General features: G+C 39.4%; 4 protein-coding genes across 7 annotated transcripts; 3 read left to right on the top strand and 1 right to left on the bottom strand.

Annotated features, from left to right (window-relative positions):
* Positions 1 to 799: 799 nt before the first annotated feature.
* On the top strand, positions 800 to 3,178 carry lmod3 (leiomodin 3 (fetal)). The gene is made up of 3 exons (XM_040153874.1): positions 800 to 1,090; positions 1,257 to 2,870; positions 3,131 to 3,178. Exons 1-3 carry the CDS (start codon positions 803 to 805, stop codon positions 3,176 to 3,178), a joined length of 1,950 nt encoding a protein of 649 aa, XP_040009808.1. The 5' UTR covers positions 800 to 802.
* Positions 3,179 to 4,558: 1,380 nt separating this feature from the next.
* LOC120804426 (PRA1 family protein 3-like) lies at positions 4,559 to 8,156 on the bottom strand. The gene is made up of 3 exons (XM_040153875.1): positions 7,835 to 8,156; positions 7,048 to 7,265; positions 4,559 to 5,550 (listed from the first exon to the last, which is right to left on the bottom strand). Exons 1-3 carry the CDS (start codon positions 8,014 to 8,016, stop codon positions 5,375 to 5,377), a joined length of 576 nt encoding a protein of 191 aa, XP_040009809.1. The 5' UTR covers positions 8,017 to 8,156; the 3' UTR covers positions 4,559 to 5,374.
* A 104-nt stretch (positions 8,157 to 8,260) lies between these two features.
* LOC120803892 (NEDD8-activating enzyme E1 catalytic subunit-like) lies at positions 8,261 to 15,580 on the top strand. 4 transcript variants are annotated; one of them, XM_040152892.1, is made up of 19 exons: positions 8,261 to 8,358; positions 8,537 to 8,638; positions 8,741 to 8,779; positions 10,266 to 10,389; positions 10,552 to 10,632; positions 10,739 to 10,821; positions 11,367 to 11,447; positions 11,555 to 11,598; positions 11,690 to 11,754; positions 11,894 to 12,049; positions 12,564 to 12,666; positions 12,780 to 12,890; positions 13,067 to 13,120; positions 13,868 to 13,904; positions 14,011 to 14,092; positions 14,209 to 14,309; positions 14,396 to 14,459; positions 14,554 to 14,608; positions 14,715 to 15,578. In XM_040152892.1, the coding sequence occupies exons 2-19, from the start codon at positions 8,619 to 8,621 to the stop codon at positions 14,801 to 14,803; spliced, it is 1,389 nt and encodes a 462-aa protein (XP_040008826.1). In that variant the 5' UTR covers positions 8,261 to 8,358; positions 8,537 to 8,618; the 3' UTR covers positions 14,804 to 15,578. The 4 variants fall into 4 exon arrangements, with proteins under 4 accessions (XP_040008826.1, XP_040008828.1, XP_040008829.1 ...); XM_040152894.1 differs by lacking the exon at positions 8,261 to 8,358 and having other exon boundaries at positions 8,521 to 8,638; XM_040152895.1 differs by lacking the exon at positions 8,261 to 8,358 and having other exon boundaries at positions 8,573 to 8,661; positions 14,715 to 15,580.
* A 646-nt stretch (positions 15,581 to 16,226) lies between these two features.
* LOC120803893 (chemokine-like protein TAFA-4) lies at positions 16,227 to 24,701 on the top strand. Its single transcript, XM_040152897.1, has 5 exons — positions 16,227 to 16,766; positions 17,416 to 17,532; positions 19,403 to 19,558; positions 19,788 to 19,912; positions 22,407 to 24,701. Exons 2-5 carry the CDS (start codon positions 17,421 to 17,423, stop codon positions 22,416 to 22,418), a joined length of 405 nt encoding a protein of 134 aa, XP_040008831.1. The 5' UTR covers positions 16,227 to 16,766; positions 17,416 to 17,420; the 3' UTR covers positions 22,419 to 24,701.
* The last annotated feature ends 318 nt before the right edge of the window (positions 24,702 to 25,019 follow it).

A 25,019-nucleotide genomic window follows, 5' to 3' on the forward strand; every position in this document is an offset into this window, starting at 1 on the left:
AAATGAGATATAAAATGTAAATAAGTGAGCTTTACAGATACTGTTTGGCAGATTTTGTTACCTTGGACAGTCCTTATGGTATGCCATGCTACGTTAATCGGCTATAAAACAGACATGAGAGCGGTATAAATCTTCTCATCTAACTCTATGCAAAAATGTTAAAAAGCTTGTTTAAAAAAAGTAACTATTCCATTTATGTTTTCGACTTCTTACATAAATGAAACTTGAACTTCAATCATGTCATCTAAAAGAAATTCTCGCAAGCTATATATCAAACTTTGCTTTGAGCTATAATCTAAAAAAAGTCAGACAGAAGATGTGTCTTCTCTCCACTTGTGAGTATCCATTCCCCTGAAGGCAAACTATCTCCTCTGGCTCATGTATTTGTTGTCGAGCAGCATTTCAGTGGTTGTGTCTGGAGAGCTCTGGGAGGAGCTCTGCGTGCAGTGCGGACCTTACCCCTCCCACCAGGTCCTTGAAAATGGTGCACCTGCTGCGGTCAATCCTGCACTTTTTTCTCCCTGAAGCAACTGTCATCCCGAAAGATCCTGATGGCAAGGCCAGCTGGGGGAAGGGGGCTGAAGAAAGAATGTTAGCATGTCTTTCCCCTGCTTGTACCATAAATATCTTCCATGCAGTTCATAGGGTTTAATTTTAGGCTCCACATGAGGCAGGAACACATCGTTTCTAGCTTAGGTCAAAGTCACAGGCTTCGCAGTTTGCTCCATCCTGTGTCATAGACCGGACAAAATTTATCCTTCATTTTGATAACAGCAGAAGCAAGAAACTACAGATCGCAAGAATGTCAAACAGCAGAGACACTGACGATCTCAATGAAGAAGACATTGATGAGGATGAACTCCTTGCTATGCTTTCACCTGAGGAGCTTAAAGAGCTTCAGAGTGAGATGGATATAATTATTGCCCCAGATGAGACTGTACCGGTTGGACAGAGACAGAAGGACCAGACTGAAAAGCCTCCGACCGGGACCTTCGACCACAGATCCCTGGTTGATTACCTCTACTGGGAAAAAGAGTCCAAACGTATGCTTGAGGAAGAAAGAGTGCCTGCTACTCTGCTGCCAAGTGAGGTAAGAGGCCAAACACTCAGAGGTTCATGTAAAAATCAATCTAGAATATCAAACATATTCTCTAGAAACTATGTAAATTATAATTTGAAATGAGGCAGAACAAAAAGTCTTGTGTTTGGAATAACATGGTTTTAATCTTGATGTTTGGATTTATTCTTTTCATTAGAAAACTTTGAGGGAGGAAGCTGAAAAGAAAGAAAAAGAAGAAAACACAGAGATTGTAAAATATGGAGAGTATGAAGTGATAGAGGAAGTCATTGTGGAAGATGTAGATGGTACAGATGGAGAGGAAATTATAGAGGAGATAATTGAGGAAATTGTTGAAGAAGTTGATAAGACGGATGAAAAGGACAAAGAGGTGGATGTGAAAGATGAGAGAGAGGTGAAGCTACCTGTGAATATGGACCAACATGAAAATATAGACAAGCATGTATGTCCTCTAGATAACAACACAGAAACAGTAGCAGGAAACAATACAGATGGCAATCAGCCTTTGTCAGACACAAAAGAGAAGACTGATAGCTTAACCCTCAACAACAGCAAATCACACTGTGAAGAGAAAGAGGAAATTAAAACGACAGACTCTCTCCTTCCCAAAGAAGCTCCAGAGGAGCCAGAGATAAATGAAACCAATGATAATTTCCAAAAGAAAGAAGAGAGAAAAATTAACAAATTAAATATCCCAAAGCTGGCCCTCAATAATATAAAAATGACATCAAGACCCTCAGGAAATGAGACAAACTTGGAGTCGACACTTGACAAGATCCGCAACAACAATCCCTCTGTTACTGAGGTAAACCTCAACAATATAGAAAACATTCCCAAAGAGATGCTGCTGGATTACGTCAACGCCTTGAAGAAGAATAAATATGTAAAAACTTTCAGTATAGCAAACACCGGTGTCGATGAGAACATAGCTTTCAACCTGGCCAACATGTTACGAGAGAATCGCAGCATTACGACTTTGAATATCGAGTCTAATTTCGTAACAGGAAAGGGAATTGTAGCCATCATCCGCTGCCTCCAATTCAATGAGACTCTCACAGAGCTGCGATTTCACAACCAGAGGCACATGCTGGGTCACCATGCAGAGATGGAGATCTCACGTCTGCTTAAGGCCAACAACACCCTCCTGAAGATGGGCTACCACTTTGAGCAGCCAGGGCCCAGGATGGTGGTGACCAACATTTTAACCAGGAATCTCGACCGTCAGAGGCAGCTGAGGAAAGAGGAGCAGCGGCAGCAGCAACTGAAGGAGCAAAAGGAGGTGATGCGAATGTATGAGAGCAGTCTAAACCTGCCTCCAGGTTTACTTGAGAGGATGGGCTACATACCGCCCCTAGAACTCTTGCAGGAGCATGGGCTCGTCCCATCCCCGTCAGAACTGAGCCCTGTGCCTCAAACACACCACCAGACAGAGCAGCCAAAGCCTCAAAAGAAGCCCAAACATAACAGCATTCCCAAACAGCTCCGCGGTGAACCAGCAAATCCATTAAGGGACGTCCAGCTGAAGAGGACGCCCAAGAAACGTGACCCATTTCTGGAGCTGGACCCAAGGGACGACAGGAGACCAGAGAGGACCCGTTTGCAACTGAGGAAGACTCACAGAGTGAAGGAAGCAGCTAGTGGAGAAATGACAGATGAAAGACCCAACCTGACTGATGTAATTAAGACTTTGAAGCCCGTCCCTCGTAGACGAGTGCCACCAAAAGTTGAGCTAACACCACGCGATCAGCTCCTAAATGAGATCAAAAAGAGCAACGTCGCCTATCTTAAAGCTGTGAGTATCTAAAAGTTAGTAGTATAAGAACATTTGTTAGGATCCTGTGTTTAGGAGCCCGAGCTAGATTTTTTTTTAAGTACTACTGACAGTGTTAAAGCTCTCAAAACTGTACAGCATCTATCATTCACACCTCTGTGAATGAATCAAATGTTATTGGTGCCTACAAGGGGTTTTTAGTATCATCTATAATAATTTGATTAAAGCACTGTCCTAGAAAGCCAACAAAACGTTTTGTTTTCTTTTGTGGCTGCTTGCAGGTGCCGCTCCCTAAAGTCCTGGAATCAAGTGAAACGAGTCTCCTCTGAGGTTATAACTTCAGCTGTATGTCTTCGCAATACTGTATGTTTATTTTAAACATATTTTGGATTAGTTGCCCTAAAACTACTCAAATGAACTGTTTACATTCAGAGTGCGCTATATTTTCATCACATAAGAAAAAATATTGGCTAGTTGTTGTTCCACTGTTGTGTTGTTTTCTCAATAAATGCTGTTGTCTTTAAGAAGTCATAACAATAAAAGGTATGAAAATTAAAAGTGTTAAAAGAGTTCATTGTCAAATCACTGTATATTGAATTCATATTAAAAATGTATTACCTCTTTCATCATTTGCTATCTTGAAAACATAGAACAGATAAAAATATGATTTGTTTACATGTGAAAATTTCACGTGAAATTTTCTTTCAGGTTTTGTTCCTAAAAAAGATTTGTAGAGTAAGTTTATCTGATTAAATGTTAGATGGTTCATTATGGATCAAACCTGTTCATGCACTTACCTTTTGCTATAAAAAAAACTCTTTGTCTGGGGATTCTTTTCTTCTGTTTTTAAAAAATGTACCTAAAAAGCACTGTGAAGCAGTGTATCAATGTGAAATCAATTTCATTCCCAGTGAATCACTGCAGTTAGTTAAGGAGCAATTATGAGAAAAGACTTATTACTGTCTTGTTTTTCATTAAGAGCGATATTTGCAGAAAGGCCGATGATGAAAAATCAAGAAAAGTGGTCAAACTGAATCAAAATGAACCTGTGTACACACTGGGAGGGTATTTATTAATTCAATATTCATTAGTATTCCAAGATTTTCATTTGTTTTAGTAATAGCCTACAGTTCACTACTTTATTTTGCATATACCCACACATTTGGTGATAAATAAACAAATCTTCACACTGAGACCTGATTGAAAAATGACTGCAACATAAATTACCTTCTTTTTATTTTATTTTTCTTTAATGGAGGACAGCCATGTTTTACGCCCAGTTCTGTGATTTCATCATCACTTTTCAAGAATGAAAAAGTCACATAAAAACATAGATAATATTTAATATAGTATCCGTGTAACATAAACGGTCACTCTGATCTGCCATTCGTGAAGTTAGTATGCAGAAACCGCAGTCAAGGTGTGCCAGGCAACAGGAAACAACAGTTTTTAACTATTAGGAGCAGCAGTATACAATAAACACTTAACATTACAAATGACAGATTTAATTTAGCTTATTTTTACAAGAAAAGGGAATTTGACGGGAAAATAGCATAGGATGTCTCTAGTCCAGTTTTTACTAAATAAATTAAAGTTAAAATTTCAATTTAATCAGTATTTTGCTTCATTGTCAAAGTGTTATTCTATGTATCCTGCAGCCATTCGGTACATCTCTGCATGCTATATTATGAAAATAAAGACACATCAAAAATAACAACAAACATTTAATAACATGATATAATATTCAAACAATAAAGCTGCACTTGCCATTCATTTTTCAGTATTGCATAGCTGTGGTCAGAGGGGATACACTCAGGCCAGCCTGTATGGTCAGGAACTATATGCATAAATCTTTTGGCAATAGGAATATCTATAGTCCAGGATTATTAGTTAGGCCATATAACCATATCCACACTAGAAGCAAGCTGGTCTCAGATCAGTATATATACAGCTCCTAAGATAACAAGATGAGAGTTAATGCTTTTCTTTAAGCAGTTAACAGTTCACTGGTTGGTGGGTGTACTTGGTAAGAAGAAAATTTAACATGCTTGTTTTGAGGTAGGAAACTGATCTCATTTCTTTTTTAGAATTAATATAATTGGTATCTAATAACTGCATTGTGTTGAAACATTCAGCTTCATGTTACTGAAATAAATAATCAGTCAGTGTGGAAAACAAAGTGCGTTGTCAAGAAGGGAAATTATTTGTTTTTGGAACATTTTTTGACAAAGGAATGCTCAAAACCTTTGGTAATCTTTGGTGCCCATGGCCTCTCAACATCCAGTCCACACATTGATTGTGCAAATCTTGTCATAATCTTGTTGTAAGTAACCATCTATAGATATTTTGAACTAATACAAATGTATAAGAGAATAAAGTAAATGGATAAAAAGTAGGAGAGTGCAATCTTCAGTTACTTTACATGTATATGGGGGGAATCAAACTTGACACACGGGATATGCTATTTAAATTTTAATCCATACTGTACGACACTTACTTCTTTTGGCACACTCTTGCCTGGGGCCTTACTCCTTCAGTTTGCTTTCAATAAAATCCTGAATCTTGTTAATTTTCTCCTCCTGTTGATCCAGGAGGTCCATGATGATACCCATAGGGGTCTTCTTCAGCCCAACACCTTCAATCTTGTTCTCCAGTTTGTTCTTCATGTTGCGCAGTCTCAGAGAGGCGTGGATCAGGATTACTACATGAAAAACAACAGGGAGTGATTACTATTTCGTAGTTCCTCAAACTTTATAGATGATTTTCTCTGGAATACATCTTTGGAAAATAACAAAAACAAAATGTGATACTGATGCAACCCAGACATAAAAACAGGTGTAAGGATAGGCATATATTTTATTCCCATGTCAGGCAGATACTGAATGCATGACATCAGCCAGTAAATGTAGTTCTGTCCAAATCAACAACCCATAGCAACCCGTCAACACAGGCAGCAGTGGGCAGGCCTCCCAGGAAGCGATCAAACTGCTTCGTCTATTCGCCCCGATGTTAGAGTTGCTACATTTGCTCTAACGATCCAACCCACCAATTATCTAAATCGCTCTGCTGAACTTCTGACTCTAAAACTATTTCGAAAGGCTGCAGCAAATCCAAAACTATAGCTCTAATCTACAGTACAGAATAGCTTGCCTTGTAGTGCTGAATTTATTTTACAGTCTGTGTCATGAGTGAATGCAGGTCATTAATATTGTACATAATGTTCAATCCATACAGTGAGTCAGAATGAGAGGGTTTGGAAAAAATTATTCATCCACAGAAAACACCTTAGTCATGCATCCCTGTGTGACTCACCAACCTCTTTAACAGTTTTTGCCATATAACATTAGCCAACAAATGTTTGCAATAGGAACACAAGTTAAAATTTAAATAATATCACTAAATCTGTGGATATATTTAAAGATATATATTAAATACTGTATCGGTCTCCAAAGTTCGGTTTCCACTGCAATTAAAATAACCAGTGTTAACTAAGGAACTTATTTGATGTGACAAAGTTAACAGGTCTTTTGCATTTTTATGTCAAAATCACAGTGTTGCAAAATATATGGAGAAGAATATGTGTATGTGATTTCTCATAACTAAATTTAATTTTACAAAAGTCATGCTCTTAAATTACAAGGGGCATTGTGATTAGTTACAACCTAAAGGAAAATATCTGACAGCTCGGTTTGCATTATATTAACGGATCAACTGCACAGTGTTTTTGCTCACAGACAAAATGAAGCACCTACTCACCTAAATTGTTTAACAGAATGCTTAAAAAGTATTACAACTTGGATGACTAACAACTAATTGAAATTAAATGGGGACAAAACAGAAACTATAGTAAATTAGTTAGTTTTTAATCTTGCTTTTTAGTCTCGTTTCCGCAGTTAATTTATTGAAATATTTTATTTTCTACTCGGTTTTACTGTATTTTAAATTGTTTGGTTGCTAGAAGTTCAAAGAATTGATAATATCATATTAATAATAATTTATGGCCTACTCCTCTTCAGTAGAAGAACCTGAGGAAAATCTAAGTTAACTAACAGCTTGTTCATGCAAAAAAAAAGAACTAAAATTATTTCAAAAATTAAGGCTCTAGATTTAAACAGGCCCAACCTGTGATTTCTGACAGTCAAATATAGTAATTTAATGGTAGTTCATTTGTTACTACATTAAATGCCCTGAGACTTACACAGCAAAGGGAACGTGATTCCAAAGATGAATACCATGACACCACCAAACAGCGACAGCAAGAAGTAGCTGGTGACCAGGACCCCAATCAAAAACAGGGTGGGGTTCTTCCTTTTGAAGTTCTTGATGGTGGCCCTGTTCTCTCCTGCCCACACAGAACCCGTGAAGACCAGAGTCACCACTGCTCCTCCCAGAAACATGCCAAACGGGTTCAGGAACCTGTATATTGTAGCATAAACATGACACACTTTACATGTACCCCGTAGGGTGTAGGCTCTTTTCAAATAGCACAACCTGCTGTTGGTAAAACCAATAGCTAACATCCTGGCCAGTCTGGTGTAAACCATAAAAGGGCAGATGCCTGCAGTAAGGCCTATGCACATCATTTCCACTACATCATCCTCTACCCAAAGAAGACTATCAAATCATATGTATTCAAAGTCACAACCAGCTAGCAGCAGTGGAATGTAACCAACCATTGTGGTTGATCTTTCCTGTTGGAATATGAAGCACCTGCGCTCAATTTAAGCTAGCTAGTGTTCTTTTTTTTTTATTTTTTTACTTATAGTACTGTTAGTGAATACAAAAATATTTCGAAAGAAAAGTTTTATAGGCTAAGTTATGTAAAAGAGTTAGTGCCTTAAACGTTGGAAAAACAGTGCCAACCGTTACCGAAATAGCCTGTGTGGTCATGATGGGTGTGGGTGGAAGGTATGCAGGCTAATGGCTAATTAAACATGGAGCCAGAGATGCTAGCCTGCCTGCGTTAGCATGCTGTCAGTACTTACCCTACAATGAGGAAAAGCACAAAAGCCACGGCGAAATAATTCGTCTGGTAGTAAAGCAGATTACTGATCACTCTGCTGTTCCACTTTGTTAAATCTCTGAACTCTGGTTTGGCAAAACGGTCCGCTCCGGGGAAGAAATCATCCCACGGTCTGAAAGGTGCAAGCTCCATCCTGGCTGCCATGTCTTCAACGTGTAGTTGGGAGACACACAAACACAAACATAACCACACGGGGCTGCGTGATATTTTGACAGATCAGCTGACCACCGTCCGAGCTTCGAGAAGGAGAGTCAAACAAGAAGCCGTGCGCTAACTCAACATCTCGCGAGAGTCAGAGAAGCGCTTGGGATTTCAGACTTGCGTGATAGAATGCGCAGTAGCTCCGCTTCATAAAGAAACAACAGAAACACCAACAGCCCAAGACTGTTATTTAAACAACGTAAACAATAAAAAAAAAAAAAAAAAAACACAAGGCGGTTGCTGATTCAGACAAATTAAAGAAACACCTAGCCAAAAATTTCTAGGGTGAGAACAAACCTAGAATAAATGTTACAGTGTCCTAGAATGTGCCATACCAATAACAGGTTCAAACTTAAGCTTTCATATAATGCTTGACTTGGTTACATTTATAAAGACCTGTTCCCTCTCATTTATTAATTTATTTATTTCGAAAGCAGGAGAAAACATGTTATTTCCTACATAGGTACTTCAAACAGTTGTATGCAGCGCAGCTTTGACACTCGTGAACACAGCAGTCAGAATCGAGGACATGGGACCGTGAAAGTATGGCGGATGCCGAGGAGCCGTAAGTCTCAATGGACAAAAAATGTAATTTTAAAAGAATTAAAACCTCGCAATTCGTCGTCAACACGGCATGCTTGAACCCGGTTTTCCTTTCTTCTTCCAGGGAGAAGAAAAGAAGGCGAATAGAGGACCTGACTGAGAAGTTAGTGACGAATGCTAAATAAAGGTCTCTGACTGGCAGCAGGTTTGCGTTGCACTGTGAGCAGCGACTGCTGGGCCAGGAGACATGAAAATAAACATTTTAGCATGGGACAGCCTCAATAAACCAGTTAGCTGTTTGTACGATTCATCCATCTACACAATGAATCCGTTCACAGTGTCAAACATAATGCAGAGACCCTGCACTGCAGCAATCCTGGAATGACCAGCACATTATAGCTGTTCACCGATTCCCTACTACATATTAAGCCTCAGCAGGGTTTGAGTTAGTGTTCAAACTGAAAATGTGACAATTAAGTAAACTCAAGAAAGTCTGAATGTATGAGTGAGTGCCTCATGATACAATGCACAAATGAAAGGGAGGAGCTACTAACAGCTGAGAAATATAGTGTGTAAAAACAATAGTGAGATGAAGCTGTCATTGGAATTTCAGATTTTCTGCAGTTTGATCTTTGACGGGTCATGTATTGTACAATTTACTATTCGTATGAAAAAGCAAAATATATTGATTTCTTGTATTTTAATTGCAAAAACGGTATACTATAAAGATCAGTACATAGTCAAAACTGTTTACAATTGCAGTATGTATGTAGTATGGAAGTGGGGAACTGCATGCGTTTATGAAGATTCTCAGCCATCTTTGTCATTAATCTGGTTTCCTATTAAACCTGCTGCACTTGCAGCAGTTAGCCACATCCCTTTGTGCAATGGTTAACAACTTTTTTTTTTCCATGTGACACCTCATTAGAGAGCAACTTCTACTGTGTCTACTGAGTGCATGTCTATGATTGTGAGTTGTTGAACTGAAGGGAAGATTTTTCCAGTCAAACGGTTTACTCTGAATAGTTTTTAGAGACCACCAAAAAAGATTACAGAAACGTATACTAATAATAATTATAATAATCTTGTGTACCTAAATTTGCTTTTGTTATTAATTACTAATTTCCCCCTGTGGGGGTCCTGACTCCCTGTTTGCGAAACCACTATCCTAGCAGACAGTCAAAGACAACTAGGCTGTGCAGTCTCGAGAGATTAATAGAGATTCCCCATTCAGAGCTAAATAACAAGACTTCACAGCAAGTCCAGGAGATTTTGACTCATATGACCAATTTACAGTGTTGCAGATTGCTGGGTTACCTTGAATCAGTGAGCAAAAGCAGTTTAATTGGCTAGTGTAGGTGCCATCCTTTTTTGCACAGCAGATGACGTTCTAAATGGTGTCTTGGTATTTTCTCAGTATGGTACTTTAATCTGTTTGTATGCATTTATTACTTCCCATGACTGTTAATAATATGGCAAACTGCTCTCTTATACTGCCTTCCTCACACAACTCTGGAATTTCTCCCTTATAAAATTAAAAATGCATGTAATAAGACTTAAATAGCATTATAATAGGGATAAGTAGGGAGAAATGTACTCAGTTAAGTTATAGTACAAGTTCAGCGTATCTTGGTGTGTTATGTGTCCAGAATGGCTGTAGATGGTGGACACAGGGACGGTGGTTGCGACTGGGATGGCCGGTGGAATCACGTGAGGAAGTTTTTGGAGAGACCTGGCCCATTCACCCATCCTGACTTTGAACCAAGCACTGAGGTGACACGGAAATACCTCCATGAAACAGAGTGCATGCAGTTCATACGCCGAACCGAATTAGTGTAGCGTGGTAATTCTGTAGCTTTGAGTTCACACTGTCAAGTTATAGTGACTTTTGTTAAATGCTGTTCTTTAAACATTTTGATTTTTCTTTCATACCAGTCTCTACAGTTTTTGTTGGAGACATGCAAGATTCTGGTGATTGGCGCAGGAGGACTTGGATGTGACCTCCTTAAAAATCTGGTAGGAAATAGCTTTAATCTATGTTATACTAATGTACTTACTGAGGTGCAAGATGCGAAATTACACTGGTTTAGATAAGTTCTTATGTCGTCTTGTTGTGCTTTAGGCTCTGTCTGGGTTTCGCCTTATTCATGTGGTTGACATGGACACTATTGATGTGTCCAACCTCAACAGGCAGTTTCTTTTCAGGTAGGTTTCACCTCTGTTTTTCCTTCTTCTCATAGTTTTAACAGTAGTTTAATATTAGACAACTACAGTTCGTGGTGAAAAATGTTAATTCTTAATTTTGGGAAATTTGCAAAGGTGGTTTGAGATACTCATGTAGCTTTTTATTACCCTTAATTATTTACATAACTCTCAAAGATCATACATAAGTTGCTGAACAGGATTTTCTCAAATATTACATTATTAGTCTAACAGCCCTCAGCAACAATGTCTGTGATCGACTGACGGTAATCCAGTGGTGGTGGAAGTATGCAGTTCCTTTTCTTAAAAATAGCAACAGTACAATATTTCCATGTGAACTGTCGTGGTAATAATTATCATAAAATTGAAAGGCTAAGGTGAAGTACAAGTCCCTCGAAGTTGAACTTAATTGTACTTTGTACATTCCACTGCTGCGTGAATTTGTCTCCTGGTGACTGTAGCATTGTAACAATTCCTGTGTGATAAAATCAGGTTTCATTCAACATTATCATATGTCCTGTAATTAATTGCTTTATACATCCATTTAGGCCCAAAGATGTTGGACGACCAAAGGCAGAAGTGGCTGCTGACTTTATCAACAGCCGTATCCCTGGATGTAAAGTCATCCCGTATCCTTTGTAACAACAGTTTTCACAGTTGAAAAGCAACTTAGGGTTAGTTGAAACTGTATAAAATATCTTGCTCATGATTTTTTTTCCTTATTAATAACACGCAGTCACTTTAAAAAGATCCAAGACTTTGATGAGTCTTTCTACAGGCGTAAGTGTGTTTTTCTTCCAAGATCTATGCATTAACAGTATTTACCAAGTAAACACCTCAGAGATTTAAAACATTAATCTTGTCTTTGCAGAGTTTCACATCATCGTCTGTGGACTGGACTCCATCATTGCCAGACGCTGGATGAACGGGATGCTGGTAGGGAAGAGAAATTTGATTTAGTTCATAGTATTATTTCAGCGTAGTATTTCAGTGCTGCCTTACCTGATATACCTTTGCATATCAGAAGCGTATAAGCATAATCTGTGGTGAGTTATGATTGATATCTTCCCTCTAGATTTCCCTCCTGACCTACGAAGATGGAGTCCTGGATCCCAGCTCCATCATTCCCCTCATCGATGGAGGAACGGAGGGGTTTAAAGGAAACGCTCGTGTCATTCTGCCCGGCATGACTGCATGCATCGATTGCACACTGGAGCTGTACCCGCCACAGGTCACTTTTCAGCCACAGTTTGTCTTCTGGTTTCACTTAAAGAGTCATACAAATACAGTAAAGGGATGAATGATATAACAGAATAGTCCATCAACCTAATAACATGTACAAAAGCGTTTACATTTGCTGTTCAGCTTGTGATTTGGGTGAGGGAAAGAACCCGTGTCATCTGTGGTGCACAGGAGGTGATGTTTTACGTTTCCATCTGCAGAAACAGCTGTTTGTGTTTGGAAAAATAAAATAGCTACCAGGCAAAAAAGGCAAAGGGCGCCACCCACGGGAACTTGCAGAAAATCAGAGAAAAAACATCTCATATACAGGTGTTTTCCTGGAAGGGAAGTGCAATACTAATATAGCAGTGACTATTTTGCACCAAAGGCCTTGCTAAAAGACACAGAGAAGAAAACATAGAAACAAAATTAAGTAAGGATTTTGAGGTAAGACGGAAAAGAGCTTCTAGTGCTACTTTTAGTGCTTTTATGCTTGACCTTAATGTACATTTTATGATCCACAGATTAATTTCCCCATGTGCACCATTGCGTCAATGCCAAGGCTACCAGAACATTGCATTGAATATGCCAGAATCTTACAGTGGCCAAAAGAGAAGCCATTTGGAGGTACGCTAAAATATTCACATCTGTTTTTCTAAAGTGCCACATCTGATCAGGTCATGCAACCTCTGTACATTATTACAATAAAGGCTAACAACCTGGGTTTTCTCCTTCTCTAGATACCAGCTTAGATGGAGACAATCCAGAGCACATCCAGTGGGTGTTTGAAAGAGCCCAAGAAAGAGCTGCAGAGTTTAACATTACAGGAGTGACGTACAGACTCACTCAAGGTGAACCTGTGAATTAAAAGATAATAATTCCTTCAACATTAGCATTGAATAAACATTAGTGTTGTATCATTGGTTGAACTTATACATTTCTCACCATAATTGACAGATGTTTGTTTCACAATTAGCTATAATGCTGTTACTGAAATTAAACCATGACTGTTTCTTCTGCCGCACAGGAGTTGTGAAAAGGATCATTCCTGCTGTGGCATCAACTAATGCTGTTATTGCTGGTATGAAACTCATAGTTTATGAGGCAGCAGCTGTTCCAAAACAAATGAACCCTTGGCTAAGCAGCCCGTAGTTACTGATGTTACGCTTGTCAAGCTAACTTCTCGCACAGCACATATCCAATTTAAAATGATAATGGTGTCAGACTACTTTACCACTTGAGAATTTGTTGTAATTTACGAACAGTGGGTCTTTGATTTGACACAGAGGTAAACAAAAAGCTGTCTTGTTATTTCTAGCCAACAACTGCTGATTTCTTTCAGCTAAAATGACTCACTAACAGATTTGATCAGCTACAGCTAGCTAGCTATTTAATGCTAATTCTGTGTAATTTAATGTTTCCACGTGGTTCTTTCCTGAAACGATAATCGCGTAAAAGAGTGTTAAATGTTCACATGATGGCTGCATTCATGAAATGATGCTAAAAGAGCTTTGTGTCTCAGGCAAGAAGTCAGTGTTCTCACCAGTTGATGTAGAAAAAAAAGGGAGCAGCATTGTGGGGTAAAGCTAGTTAGCCCTAGTGTTGCAGTACAGTATTACGGGATAAAAATTTAATTAAAATGTTATTTGTTTAATCATAACCCTGCTTGGGTGCCTGCATTGTTTACTGTTCAAATAACCTGTTTCACTTTCATAAGAGAAAAGGCTTTTAGGATGAGGACTAACCGATGTGTTTGGCAAACATGATTAACTCAATTATGACTTATTGTACTTAAAAAAAAATGTCATTTTGTTTTTGTTCTCTACAGCTGCCTGCGCCACAGAAGTTTTTAAAATTGCTACAAGGTTGGTTGAAAACACACATTCTGAATCTCTCATCCCAATTATCTGTAGATTTTATTTTTCAGATGAAAATTACTTACAATTACTAACACAAGATTTTATCTTTCAGCGCATATATTCCTTTAAATAATTACCTGGTGTTTAATGATGTGGATGGACTGTACACCTACACTTTTGAAGCCGAGCGAAAGGTTTGTTTTGCCCTAAATGGAATTAAGTAACAGTCGTGTCAGCAGAGTAATGTACTTTTTTGCGTACGGAGAATAACCAGTTTATATTTTATATAACCAGTTTATATAATTTGCAGGAAAATTGTTCAGCATGCAGCCAGGTGCCTCAAGATCTCCAGTTCCCTCCTTCTGCCAAGTTACAGGAGGTTTTAGAGTACCTGACAGAGAACTCCTCTCTGTGAGTATTCAGAGAAAACATTTTTTAATGCGACTCCAAGAGAAATAACAATTATAAGGTTAAGATTGTGTATAAATGTTTTCCAGACAAATGAAATCCCCAGCTATCACCACAACTCTGGAAGGGAAGAATAAGACGCTGTATTTGCAGGTAATATATTTATCTTTGAGAATTGTGCACGATGTTTGGTCACCTGCATTTTATTACCAACTATGATTAAACTACGATCACAATTTTATTCCAGTCTGTTAAATCCATCGAGGAACGAACCAGGCCAAACCTCTGCAAGACCCTGAAAGGTAATAAGAAGCGGCACTCAACTCATTCCCCGTCTGTCCAATGTGACCTGTGACCTGCTTAGATTCACGATGACACATATGTAATATGTTTTTTCTTCTGATGCAGAGTTGGGCTTGTCGGATGGACAGGAACTAGCCGTGGCAGACGTCACCACACCCCAGACTGTTCTCTTCAAGCTGAATTTCACCGCCTGATCTTCCATTACAACACACAGCACAGATCTCAGATTGACTTCATCTGAATACAAATTTACATCACAAGGTCATGGTGATGTTGCGGTAGCACATTTGTTAGTATTATGTAAATGAGTACGGTCTCACTTGTGGAATAGGATTGGTTATTGTATGAACATGAAATCTGCTAACAACACTGTTTTTTTTGTATTCGTTATGTTGTTTACTTCTTTGTGTATTTGCCCTGTGTTGACTTATATTGTTGCTATTTACCCATAAGTCAAACGAGAATAATGATGTGCACTATGCGCAAATAAAGTTTTATTATCATGGTTGTAGACAAAGCCTATTTCACCAGATTGTTTTTTTGTTTTTTCTTCATTTTGAAGCAACAGGCCAGCTTCACTGTTTATCTTGAAGGATTTTAACTGGATTACACCCACAACACGTAGAAGACTCTAAAAAATCTTGGGTGGAAGTCTGTTATTATGATAACATTAACAAATCGATATTTGCCTCCACCATGCTTGACAGATGCTGTGGTTTGCTTTGCATCATGAGCTGTTCCTTTCATTCTCCATACTCTTCCCATCGTTCTGGTACAAGTTAATCTTGGTTTGCTCTGTCCTAATAATCTTGTTCCAGAGCTGGGCAGGCTTTTTTAGATGTTCTCTGGCGGTGTCCACTCTGGCCTTTCTGCTCTTGACTGTAACCAGCGGCTTGCACCTTGTTGTGAAACCCTCTGTATTTACATTCATGAAGGTGTCTCTTGATTGCAGGCTTTGACAATGATACGCCTGCCTCCTCAAGGGTGTTCTTGACCCTGGCTAGATGTTGTGAAGGGTTTTTTCTTCACCAAGGAAAGAGTTCTGCAATCATCCACTTTAGTGGTCTTCAGTGGTCTTCCAGGCCTTTTGGCGTTGCTGAGCTTAACCGGTGCTTTCCTTCTTTTTAAGAATGTACCGAATTGTTGATATGGCCACCCCTAAAGTTTCTGCCATCTGTCTGATAGGTTTGTTCTGTTCTTTCAGCCTAATGGTGAACTCCTTCATTTGCATCGACACCTCACCAGGACCGCACGTTGAGAGTTCCCATGAACGGCTACCAGATGCACTGGGACTCCAGCTCCAGACCTTTTTATCTGCGTAATTTGTCATGAAATAACGAGGGGACAGGCCCCACCTGGCCATGGAACTGGCCCATAGTCGATTGTCGAAATGCTTCTGAGCCTTTGAAAACGAGGGACTGTGTGTAAAAATGGCTGTAATCCCTAACGGTTAACGCAATACTTTTCTTAAACCCATCGAATTAAAGCCGAAAGTCTAAGCTTCAATCGCATCTTGATTTTTTTTTTTTTTTTCGTTTCGAATCCGTCGCGGTTTTTGTACAGAGGCAGAATTACGAAAATAATTGAATTAGGCGCAAATATTTTCGGACCCCTCACTGTATAAACTCACATAAAAATAAAAAAAAAAAGACAATTCGTCTCAACAAAACAAAGCAGGGGACTTTTTCAGACGCAGCTCGTGTCCTCTCCGTCCGCCGCGCGACAGGATGTCAACACCGGCTCTAAGCTTCTTACGGCGCTAATGAAAGTGGCCGCATATTGTCCGGGAGACAGATGGTTTTCTGTCTTGATTAAAAATCCGTCAAGACGAGCTTTGGCCCCTCCGGAGGTTATCCCACTGTGAACCGGCCTGGAAGGGACAGGAAGTCCGGGAGGAGGAGCTGGTTTGTGTGAAACTGCGGGTTTTTTCGCTGAGCTGACCGCGCTGACTCTCGGTCCCTACCGGCCTGGGGTGTGATTTGACGGCGGGAGAAAAAAAAAAAAACTTCAGACCTCAAACTTCAAACTTCACACTGGAGGATCTCGTCCGTGACCAACTTGCTGAGACCATCGTCGGAGGGTTTGCCTGGTGTTGACACAGATACTGGTGGAGGCTTCAGCAGCGGCTTATCATGTAGATCAATAAGCCAAGCAGAGGTAACTTACCTCGATGTTGATCAAAACTCAATATATCTTTGATCTAGATTATATCCTTTGTTTATTCTCTAACCAAATGCTAAAATGTGTAAGACAGGCAGACCTACTTTTATTGCTGATGATGATGATGATGATATTGTAAAACACAGTAGAACAGCTAACAGCATGTACTGGCATAGTGTTTTGGCACAAACAGGACAAAAAAAAGTTATGTTCATGGATATCTACCTATCGATTAATGAGGAATGATGCCTTTATCACTCAGTGCTAATGTGCGATATGTGTAAAACTTTTTTATTTTAGTTTATAAAAGTGGAGTTTAGCTTTGATTGCAGGGATGTTTACAGCTGAAGGGATAATATGACCCAGAAAAGGGGTCCAAGGACCCCACTCTCATCTACCCCCAAAAGCTTCCTCTGAACAGACTTTTATTGGTGTTTTTTCTCTATTTGCTTTGGCTCAGCTTGGTGATGTGAGAGCCACGATGGAGCAAATGGATGCAGTGATCTCATGAACCGCATATCAAGAGACAGGAGATATCCCGAGCATGTGACATTGCATATTATTTTGCTTTAAGGTCACACGCTTTAGGGAAAAACTGTTGACCTTATCCTGTTAGAGTGTGTGTAAAGCTCTTTTTTCCGCGCAGGCAAGATGAAGCTGATCATACTGGCTCGGCCGTTAAGCTGGGGTCTCCTGCTTCTCTGTGTAGTCAGCCTCCGTAGCCAACTATCCAGTGGCAACCAAAGCTCCCGAGGACAGACAGGTAGGTGTCAGACCCGACCAGACCAGTCCCACACCCCGAGGGGACTCATTATGGCTCCCGGTCACCGGCTCGGTCGCCCGGAACAGAGCTCAGTTTTCAAGCAACAAGAACCTGAGACTCACTGTGCTTTTTACTAGAACCAGATGTGAATGTGGCGGAAATAGTTTGTCATGACTGAATCTCGGAGGCTTTTAGTTTAATTGTTATCTATGTTGAGATGCTCTAAAAAGAGTTTGAAAGGCCCTTTGACTGTTGCGGCTCTGTTAGCTAAATCTAATCTTTCCAAAAATAATGCTACAGTAATGTACAGTAAATGGCATTAAACATTTAAACTCTGCAGTATCACACGAGGGGGGGGGGCACAATTGCCTCATTACAGCAGTGGTGGAAGAAGTTTTAAGATCCTTTACTAACATCAAAGTACCAATACAACAACAAATAACACCTCCATTACAGGAAAAAGCACTTAAACTGCTGCTGATGCATCTGTGCATCAGCCACATTTTAACTACTTTATATACCTTTGGATAGTTGGAGCCAGTGGTTCCCAACCTTGGGGGGCAGGCCCCTCCACAGGGTCACAAGATAAATGGGGTTGGTGGGATGATTAAAGGGGCAGTCTAGAAGAAAAAACAATGTTCTGCAGCTCAAATCTGTATTCTGTTTTTGGACATTTGTCAAATATATAAATATATTTTTTTTCATAAAATATTGGATAGTTTTACTTTGTTTAGCCTCAAACAGTTATTTAAATGAAACCATCTGATAGGCCATGCACTCAGAGAAGTTTAGAGGGGGAATATTTAACAACTCATTGACTGGGCCCTGAGGTAGACGCTGCCTCTCCATGAGCTATAAAGCTTTATAAGAGCTGGTTCAATCATAACAATAGGTTGTAATTTATAAGCATATCCAATGTCATTTTTGCAAATCTTGATGAAATTGTAATCTGAAAAGTTTTCAGATAAATGTAGTGGAGAAAAAGTACAGTATTACCAACGGAAATGTAGTGGATTAGAAGTATAAAGTAGCAGAAAAATGGAAACAACTTAAGTAAATGTATTTAGTTACTTTCCACTGGTGCCACAACACAACAGCAACCTCACATGGATAACTCCAGTATGAAACCTGTCATTTGTCTTGTGTTTTTTTTCTTTTTCTGAATAGTTACATCTTTAATTTCTTTGTCTCTGCTTTGATTGTAGTCTGATTTTAACCCCACTTTAATTATGAATGAACCATCCTGTCCTGCAGGTGTTTGTTGGTCTTGCAAACAGACAAATCAGTTCTATATTGGCAACAAGCATGCATGAGTTTTTCTGTTTTTGTTTTTACTTCTGCTCTGTTGCACCCCTTCAACTGGGAGTATCAGCATGAATTATCAGCGGTGTAATAATCACCACAAGCAACATTCAATTTCTTTGATATGCTTTTCTGTGAAATGATACAGAAGCAGGTATGTCTCCGATATTTCTGTTTATGCTGTTTATTCTTCTCAGTTCTGTTCATATAATTAGGTAACTGACCACCTGATGATGGCTGCTAATATGTTTTGATATTTGAATGTTTTTTCCTTGGATGTTTCATGAGTGCTAATGCTTTTTATCCACTTGGTGGTGCTGTAGCTTTAGAAACATCCAAATTAGGGCTGACGTACACTTCTTTTGCTTGCTTGGTCATCTGAGTGAGTGTAACCCAAAAAATTAGAGTACTGATTTTAAATGTAACTTCTAATAAAGTCAGGAAATCATTGCAATTTTACCACAATGCTGCCAGCTGTAAAGGTCGAAGGCACCCGGGCTGCCTCTGCTTACATGCAAAACTCAGTGTGAAAGATTGTCGCCTTTTCGTTCCAAATTTTCCTCCTCAGTGTCATCACAGGAGAGGACAGGCACTTGTGAAGTGGTTGCTGCTCATCGTTGCTGCAATAAGAACAAGATTGAAGAACGCTCTCAAACTGTCAAGTGCTCCTGCTTTCCAGGACAGGTGGCGGGGACAACAAGGGCTCTGCCCTCTTGTGTTGAAGGTGATATTACAGGCACCCTCTTCTACCTCTCTTAACCAGAAATATTCTGACATGACATGAATATATTATATATCAAAGTAGACTCAGGTTAATCAGTTTCACCGGAGTCCACTGATACCGAGGCTGTTAAGGACCGGAGAGCGTGGCAACTGGTTGAGATGGTTTTTTTTTTCGATCCAAGTCTTTCCATCCAAAAAGTGACCCTCTGCCGTGGTGTGTTTTTCCCCAGCCTCCATTGTGCATCAGAAGTGGTGGTGTAAAATGGAGCCGTGTCTGGAGGAGGAGGAGTGCCGAGTTCTCCCTGACCTCACTGGCTGGTCATGCATCTCTGGGAACAAAGTAAAGACCACAAAGGTGAGGAGAAGGCGTGCGTCAGTCTGTGTCACAGTGGCAACAACACTGTACAAAGGACATAACACAAAATGGCTTTAGTTTAAGACATGGTATTTATAGATACTTAAATGCAGCCATACAATAAATCTCTTCTTTTTTATTGCGTTACTCTTATGCAAAAAGGGGCCGACAGACTTGTGTATGCTCATCATAAAGCTTGTTTTTTAGTAAGCTCTCCTTTGATGCAGAAAGATTCCACAATCAGCCATAATAGTCAGTGCTCCCATTGGCCATATCAACCGTCTTGCTCTCCGCTAGGCACAGAGGGCTCAGAAAACCTAATTCTATAATCTGGTGAATGACAGGCCCAAGAGGACAAACATGAAAAATAAGCTGTAAACTAATGCTGAACACTAAAACCCATGTAATTAAATCTGACGGCCAAAGGAAACCTTGCTGCATTTAGAAATGCACTTTCTCATAACTTGCCTTTTTGTTGAACTGTTTTATGTGTATGATCCAGAAGGGAATCATTTTCCAGTGAAACAGAGGCAAGTGAGCACTGGCAGCACCGGTGATCTGTGGCTACCCAGCAGTCATGTGGCTCATCAGATTATACTATTTAACAATATCATCAAATAGAAGAGAATACAGTCGACCCTTTTGCTTGGTTTTATACTTTTGTTATGCCTGTCTAGCCCTCTGTTCTTGCACGGTACATATGCAGTTCACAATGACAACAGAAGCAGATTTTCGACTTGAAATTCTTAGTAATTTTTGAAACAATTGGTCCTCCATTTCACACAGAAGTAAACAAAAGCAGACTGGCAACCAAAGATTGACTGTTGACTGAAATGACAATTGTTACAAGCAAATTTTATCAGATGGAGGTAGTTCCCGTTAGATAATGATAATGGTAAAACTTCGTGAGTTGTTTGAGTTCTTAATGTTTCCAAGTTACTCTTTGTAAAATGAGAATCCTGTAAAAGGGTTCTTGAATATGCGCATGATGGCTACACACACAGTACATGACATAATCCCACAAAACTGACGCTACACATCCCGGGCAAAAAGTCCAGCCGATGAGCCACGTAGAACATGGAAATCAAGGGGCAGCATTGCTTGTCTACAGCATGGTAGAGCTAAAGTTACTTATAAATAGTAGTAAGTAATAGTATAGTAAATAAAAACTTAACTAAATGTTATTTGTTCTAACATAATTTGGATGGTTTGGATGCTCACCATAAAAAAAACGTACTAGCCAAGCAAAACTTTCCCAAATCAAATGCAAAACCGGACAGAGACGCTAATTTATTCTAAACTCTTATATACTAGCATCCTGGCTTGCACAGGGTTGATGTTTCAGTCCTGAACAGATATTTTTATACAATAACTTGAAGCCACACAATTTATATTCTATAACTACTTTAGTTAGTTAGCCAAACATGCTAAAAATCACCACTTACGTTAAAGCACATACTTTAATCCACACACTCTTATTCTTGTGCTTTTAGTTTTGCGAGGGCTTAAGTGAGAGTATCGCTCTTTCGAGATCTACATGCACACCATTTTAGCAGGGTGGAGAAATCCACAGCTTGGCAGGTCTGCCTTTGCCTACTGTAGTTCAATTTGCTAAGCTATGATTGGCAATGGAGTTGCAGCGGGGGAGGAGCTTTTTCACTTGTCCCTGGTTCTGGAAGTAAAAGTCCCATAAATGTTTCCATAGAAAATGTTACAGTTCGTGATTCAAAGTTAGAGCACGTCTACGGCTTGGGTCAACATGAAACTCTTTCAATTCAGTCATCAGTCAAAATGATTAAAATTATATTACAAAATATCTGGTTCTTTGATAAAGAGATGAAGTTACAAGCTTGTGTACATAAAATTTTCAGGTTAGAAGTGAACCTCTCACCTGAAGCTCCCACGGTGCATTTTGGCAAAAACATCCAATCACCAAGCTGAAAATTTTGTCACACGAGATGCTAACGGCAGGCGAGAGCTAAATATTAAGGTGTTGAGAAAACCGAAAACACAATCTGCATCTTAAATCAGTTCACTTTTAAATTCTGTGTCAATTTCAATAGAATTCTGGAGCTATGGTGCCACGTTTTGCCGACAACTGCAACTACAAAGAGGTTTTAATTCACTACCGCTCCGATTCGCACCACTCACTGGCTTCTTCTCCGCTGCAACAGTGCCCAAGGCTCGGGGGGAATTGCAGTATTTACCATCCGCCAGGCCAAAATAATGGTCAAAACATGATTTCTTTGAAATGAAGTTGAAATTATTCAAACTGTTGGCCATAACATAAACCTATGAGGTCCTTACAGTATCTGGGAGAAAAATGTGTTTCTGTGTTCAGTAACATTAATGTTATCGTTTTTTGCAATGGGAATACAGAATGGGGAAAACCCCTTCGGGAACCACTTAATAACTCTTACTCTAATGATATTGCAATAATTGTGATGGAAATGAACAAAACCTGAGCTGAGCTTCATAAGTTGATGTTTTTTAGGTGGCGCGGTAACAAGACAGAAGCTCCATCTACGAGCACGTCCCAGCCTGCAGCGGTCACTTTAACTAACCCTGGACTCTGAAGACAGTTAATGCTCCATCAGACAGAGAAAAGAACAATACAGATTTAATTAGATATCTCCTGGCTAAGTTCTAAACTGCAGGAACTCATTATTTTAATTTCCTTTGGCTGGAACACAATTCTAGTTGGGGTAAATCCCATGGAGTGGACAGTCTGTTTGCAAATGATTTAAGATAAAAAAATAATGCAGCACCTTTTTCCAGTCCAAACAGACTGCTCCTGCAAAAGTCTGTATCATTGTTTCGGTGCTTAATATGCAGGGCCCATTGTGATGCACTCAATCAAAGTTTGGATGGGCCCGCTGGCAGACACTTAGAAAGAGATTTTGTGGATTTTCACGAGGCAGAATGTGAATCCAGTCAGTGACTTGTGTCTCTCTCTCCGCTGATTAAAGCAGAGGACCACAAATACTGAGAAATGTATGATTATGTAGCATTTTGTAGATAATGCTTACCCGTAGACGTACTCTGAGTTTTGTAAAGAGGTGAGATCCCTTTGGACCTAACCTCACCATGAAAAGGCACTCTCACAAACATGCCTGCACACACACACACACACGCACACACAGACACACACAGCCACGCACAAACACACGTACACACACGAAGGCTGCTTTTTGACTCCACTGCTCGGACAGGTCACCACCTGCAACGCTGTGGTGGCATGCACATAAGCATGAAGCCCTGATGCAAAACAAGGACTGTTTGAAATGCTAACCATGGGGAGAAAGGGGAGATAGAAGAGAAGAGGAGCTTCTCCACTGCTGAGAGTATTTACATCATGCTTTTGTTTGTCTCTTTAAACTGAGTGCTCCTGTGGTGGGGACTCCGCTCATAGTAATAATGGGAAACATTGGCCATTCTCTTTCCCTTGAAGCAAATTGTAGCTACTAACAGAGCAGAACGTTTATCGTTTATTACCACTTCATCAGTTGTCGTCTGTATATGAATAATATTCCTTCTGGACCCACCCTTATTGCCTCTCTTTTATCGCTTGAGTTCAGTCAGACATTTTGCTTTTTACCTTTGCAGTGAATAAACATTTTTATAATAACACAAGTACAGCAACTGCAAACCATCCTATCTGAGGCATCAGATTTGTCTGAATGCCACATGCTGTGCTAGTTGAAAGCAGCTGAATTCTAAGTAGTTTGCTCAACGTTTAGCTAACGCAATTATGCATGATTTTTTTGTAGCGACAAGATTCCTCACTGAGCTGTCATGCAGTCCCAGGCAATTTATGCATGGGTTTGCTTTGTAAACACTGAAGTTGTTACTATTATTTAATGCTTGGAGTGTTGTCAAAATGGTAAAAACAATATCATTATATGAATTTTAACATTCATATAATGATATTCAGATATGTAGGATATTTTAAAGAACTCCTCACTTAAACAAATGATGTCAACCAGAGTAATATGCCTTTAGTGACTCATTTTGTAGATTCACCGAAAGCTTATTTCACAACTAATTGTTCTTGTAAACGCTGTGATTCTGTTCAGGAGCTTTGTAAACAGCAGTGTCTCCATCATACCTGTGTGTCATATCGTAGCTACTTTTATAAACCCACCAGAAGCTTGTGATGCATCTGACGACAGTATGAGAAAAAACTGATCTGCCAACATCGCTCAGATAAAGTAGAATGATGGTAATTCAACATTAATGTCTACAAAAAACCCTGGCTGTATTAAAATGTAATGATCTATGTAAAGGATAGAGACACTAACAGAAACTTCTCACAATATAATGCAATCCACTCCAATAATGCCACAAGCTACTTTATGGCATCAAAATGAAATGAGGTAAAGGTAGAACACAGTACATTGTAAAGAAGTTGAATTGGATTGTAATACACTGCACAGGTGTTGGTGCACCCAGTTTAAGATATCGAGGAGTCCTTGAATGACCTTCACTTACGCCATTGCTCAGAACATTCAGACCAGATGAGTTACTCAGCATGTAACCCCACCTCTTAAATGTTCAAACGAGCAACAAGAAAAAATAATAACATAACAATAACCATTCTCTGGTTCCAGCATCTCAGTTGTGAGGATTTCCTGCTTTTCTTTGTCTTATGTCATCATTAATTCAGTAAATTTTGAGTGTTGGTCGAATACGCAACCTGAAGACATAACTTTGGGCTTTAGAAACTTGTCATGGGAACCTATTGGTATTTTCTGGCAACCTACAAACCAAAAGGTTAATCATGAAAATAATGCGCAAATAAATCCATAATGAAAATAATATTGCAGTTGCAGCCCTAATGTTTTTAATGGTTTATCATTATTTTGTTCAACAGGGAATAAACAAGCAAACATTTAAATCTATTCTTTACTTCACATATAATTGCAAGTTGCAAGTTAAACTCAGGTGCTGGTTAAATGTGTAGAGGTCCACCAGTAGGCTTATCCTATATTCTTCATTGAACCATTCCTCATCTTGTATTTATAGTATGTATTCATATATTGCGCAGAAATGCAAAGCTCATTGAAGTTCAAGGTCCCAAGATTCCCTGACCGTTCTTAAAATGTGT

The sequence above is a fragment of the Xiphias gladius genome, chromosome 18, assembly GCF_016859285.1.
Source record: "Xiphias gladius isolate SHS-SW01 ecotype Sanya breed wild chromosome 18, ASM1685928v1, whole genome shotgun sequence".
Taxonomy (NCBI): Eukaryota; Metazoa; Chordata; class Actinopteri; order Istiophoriformes; family Xiphiidae; genus Xiphias; species Xiphias gladius.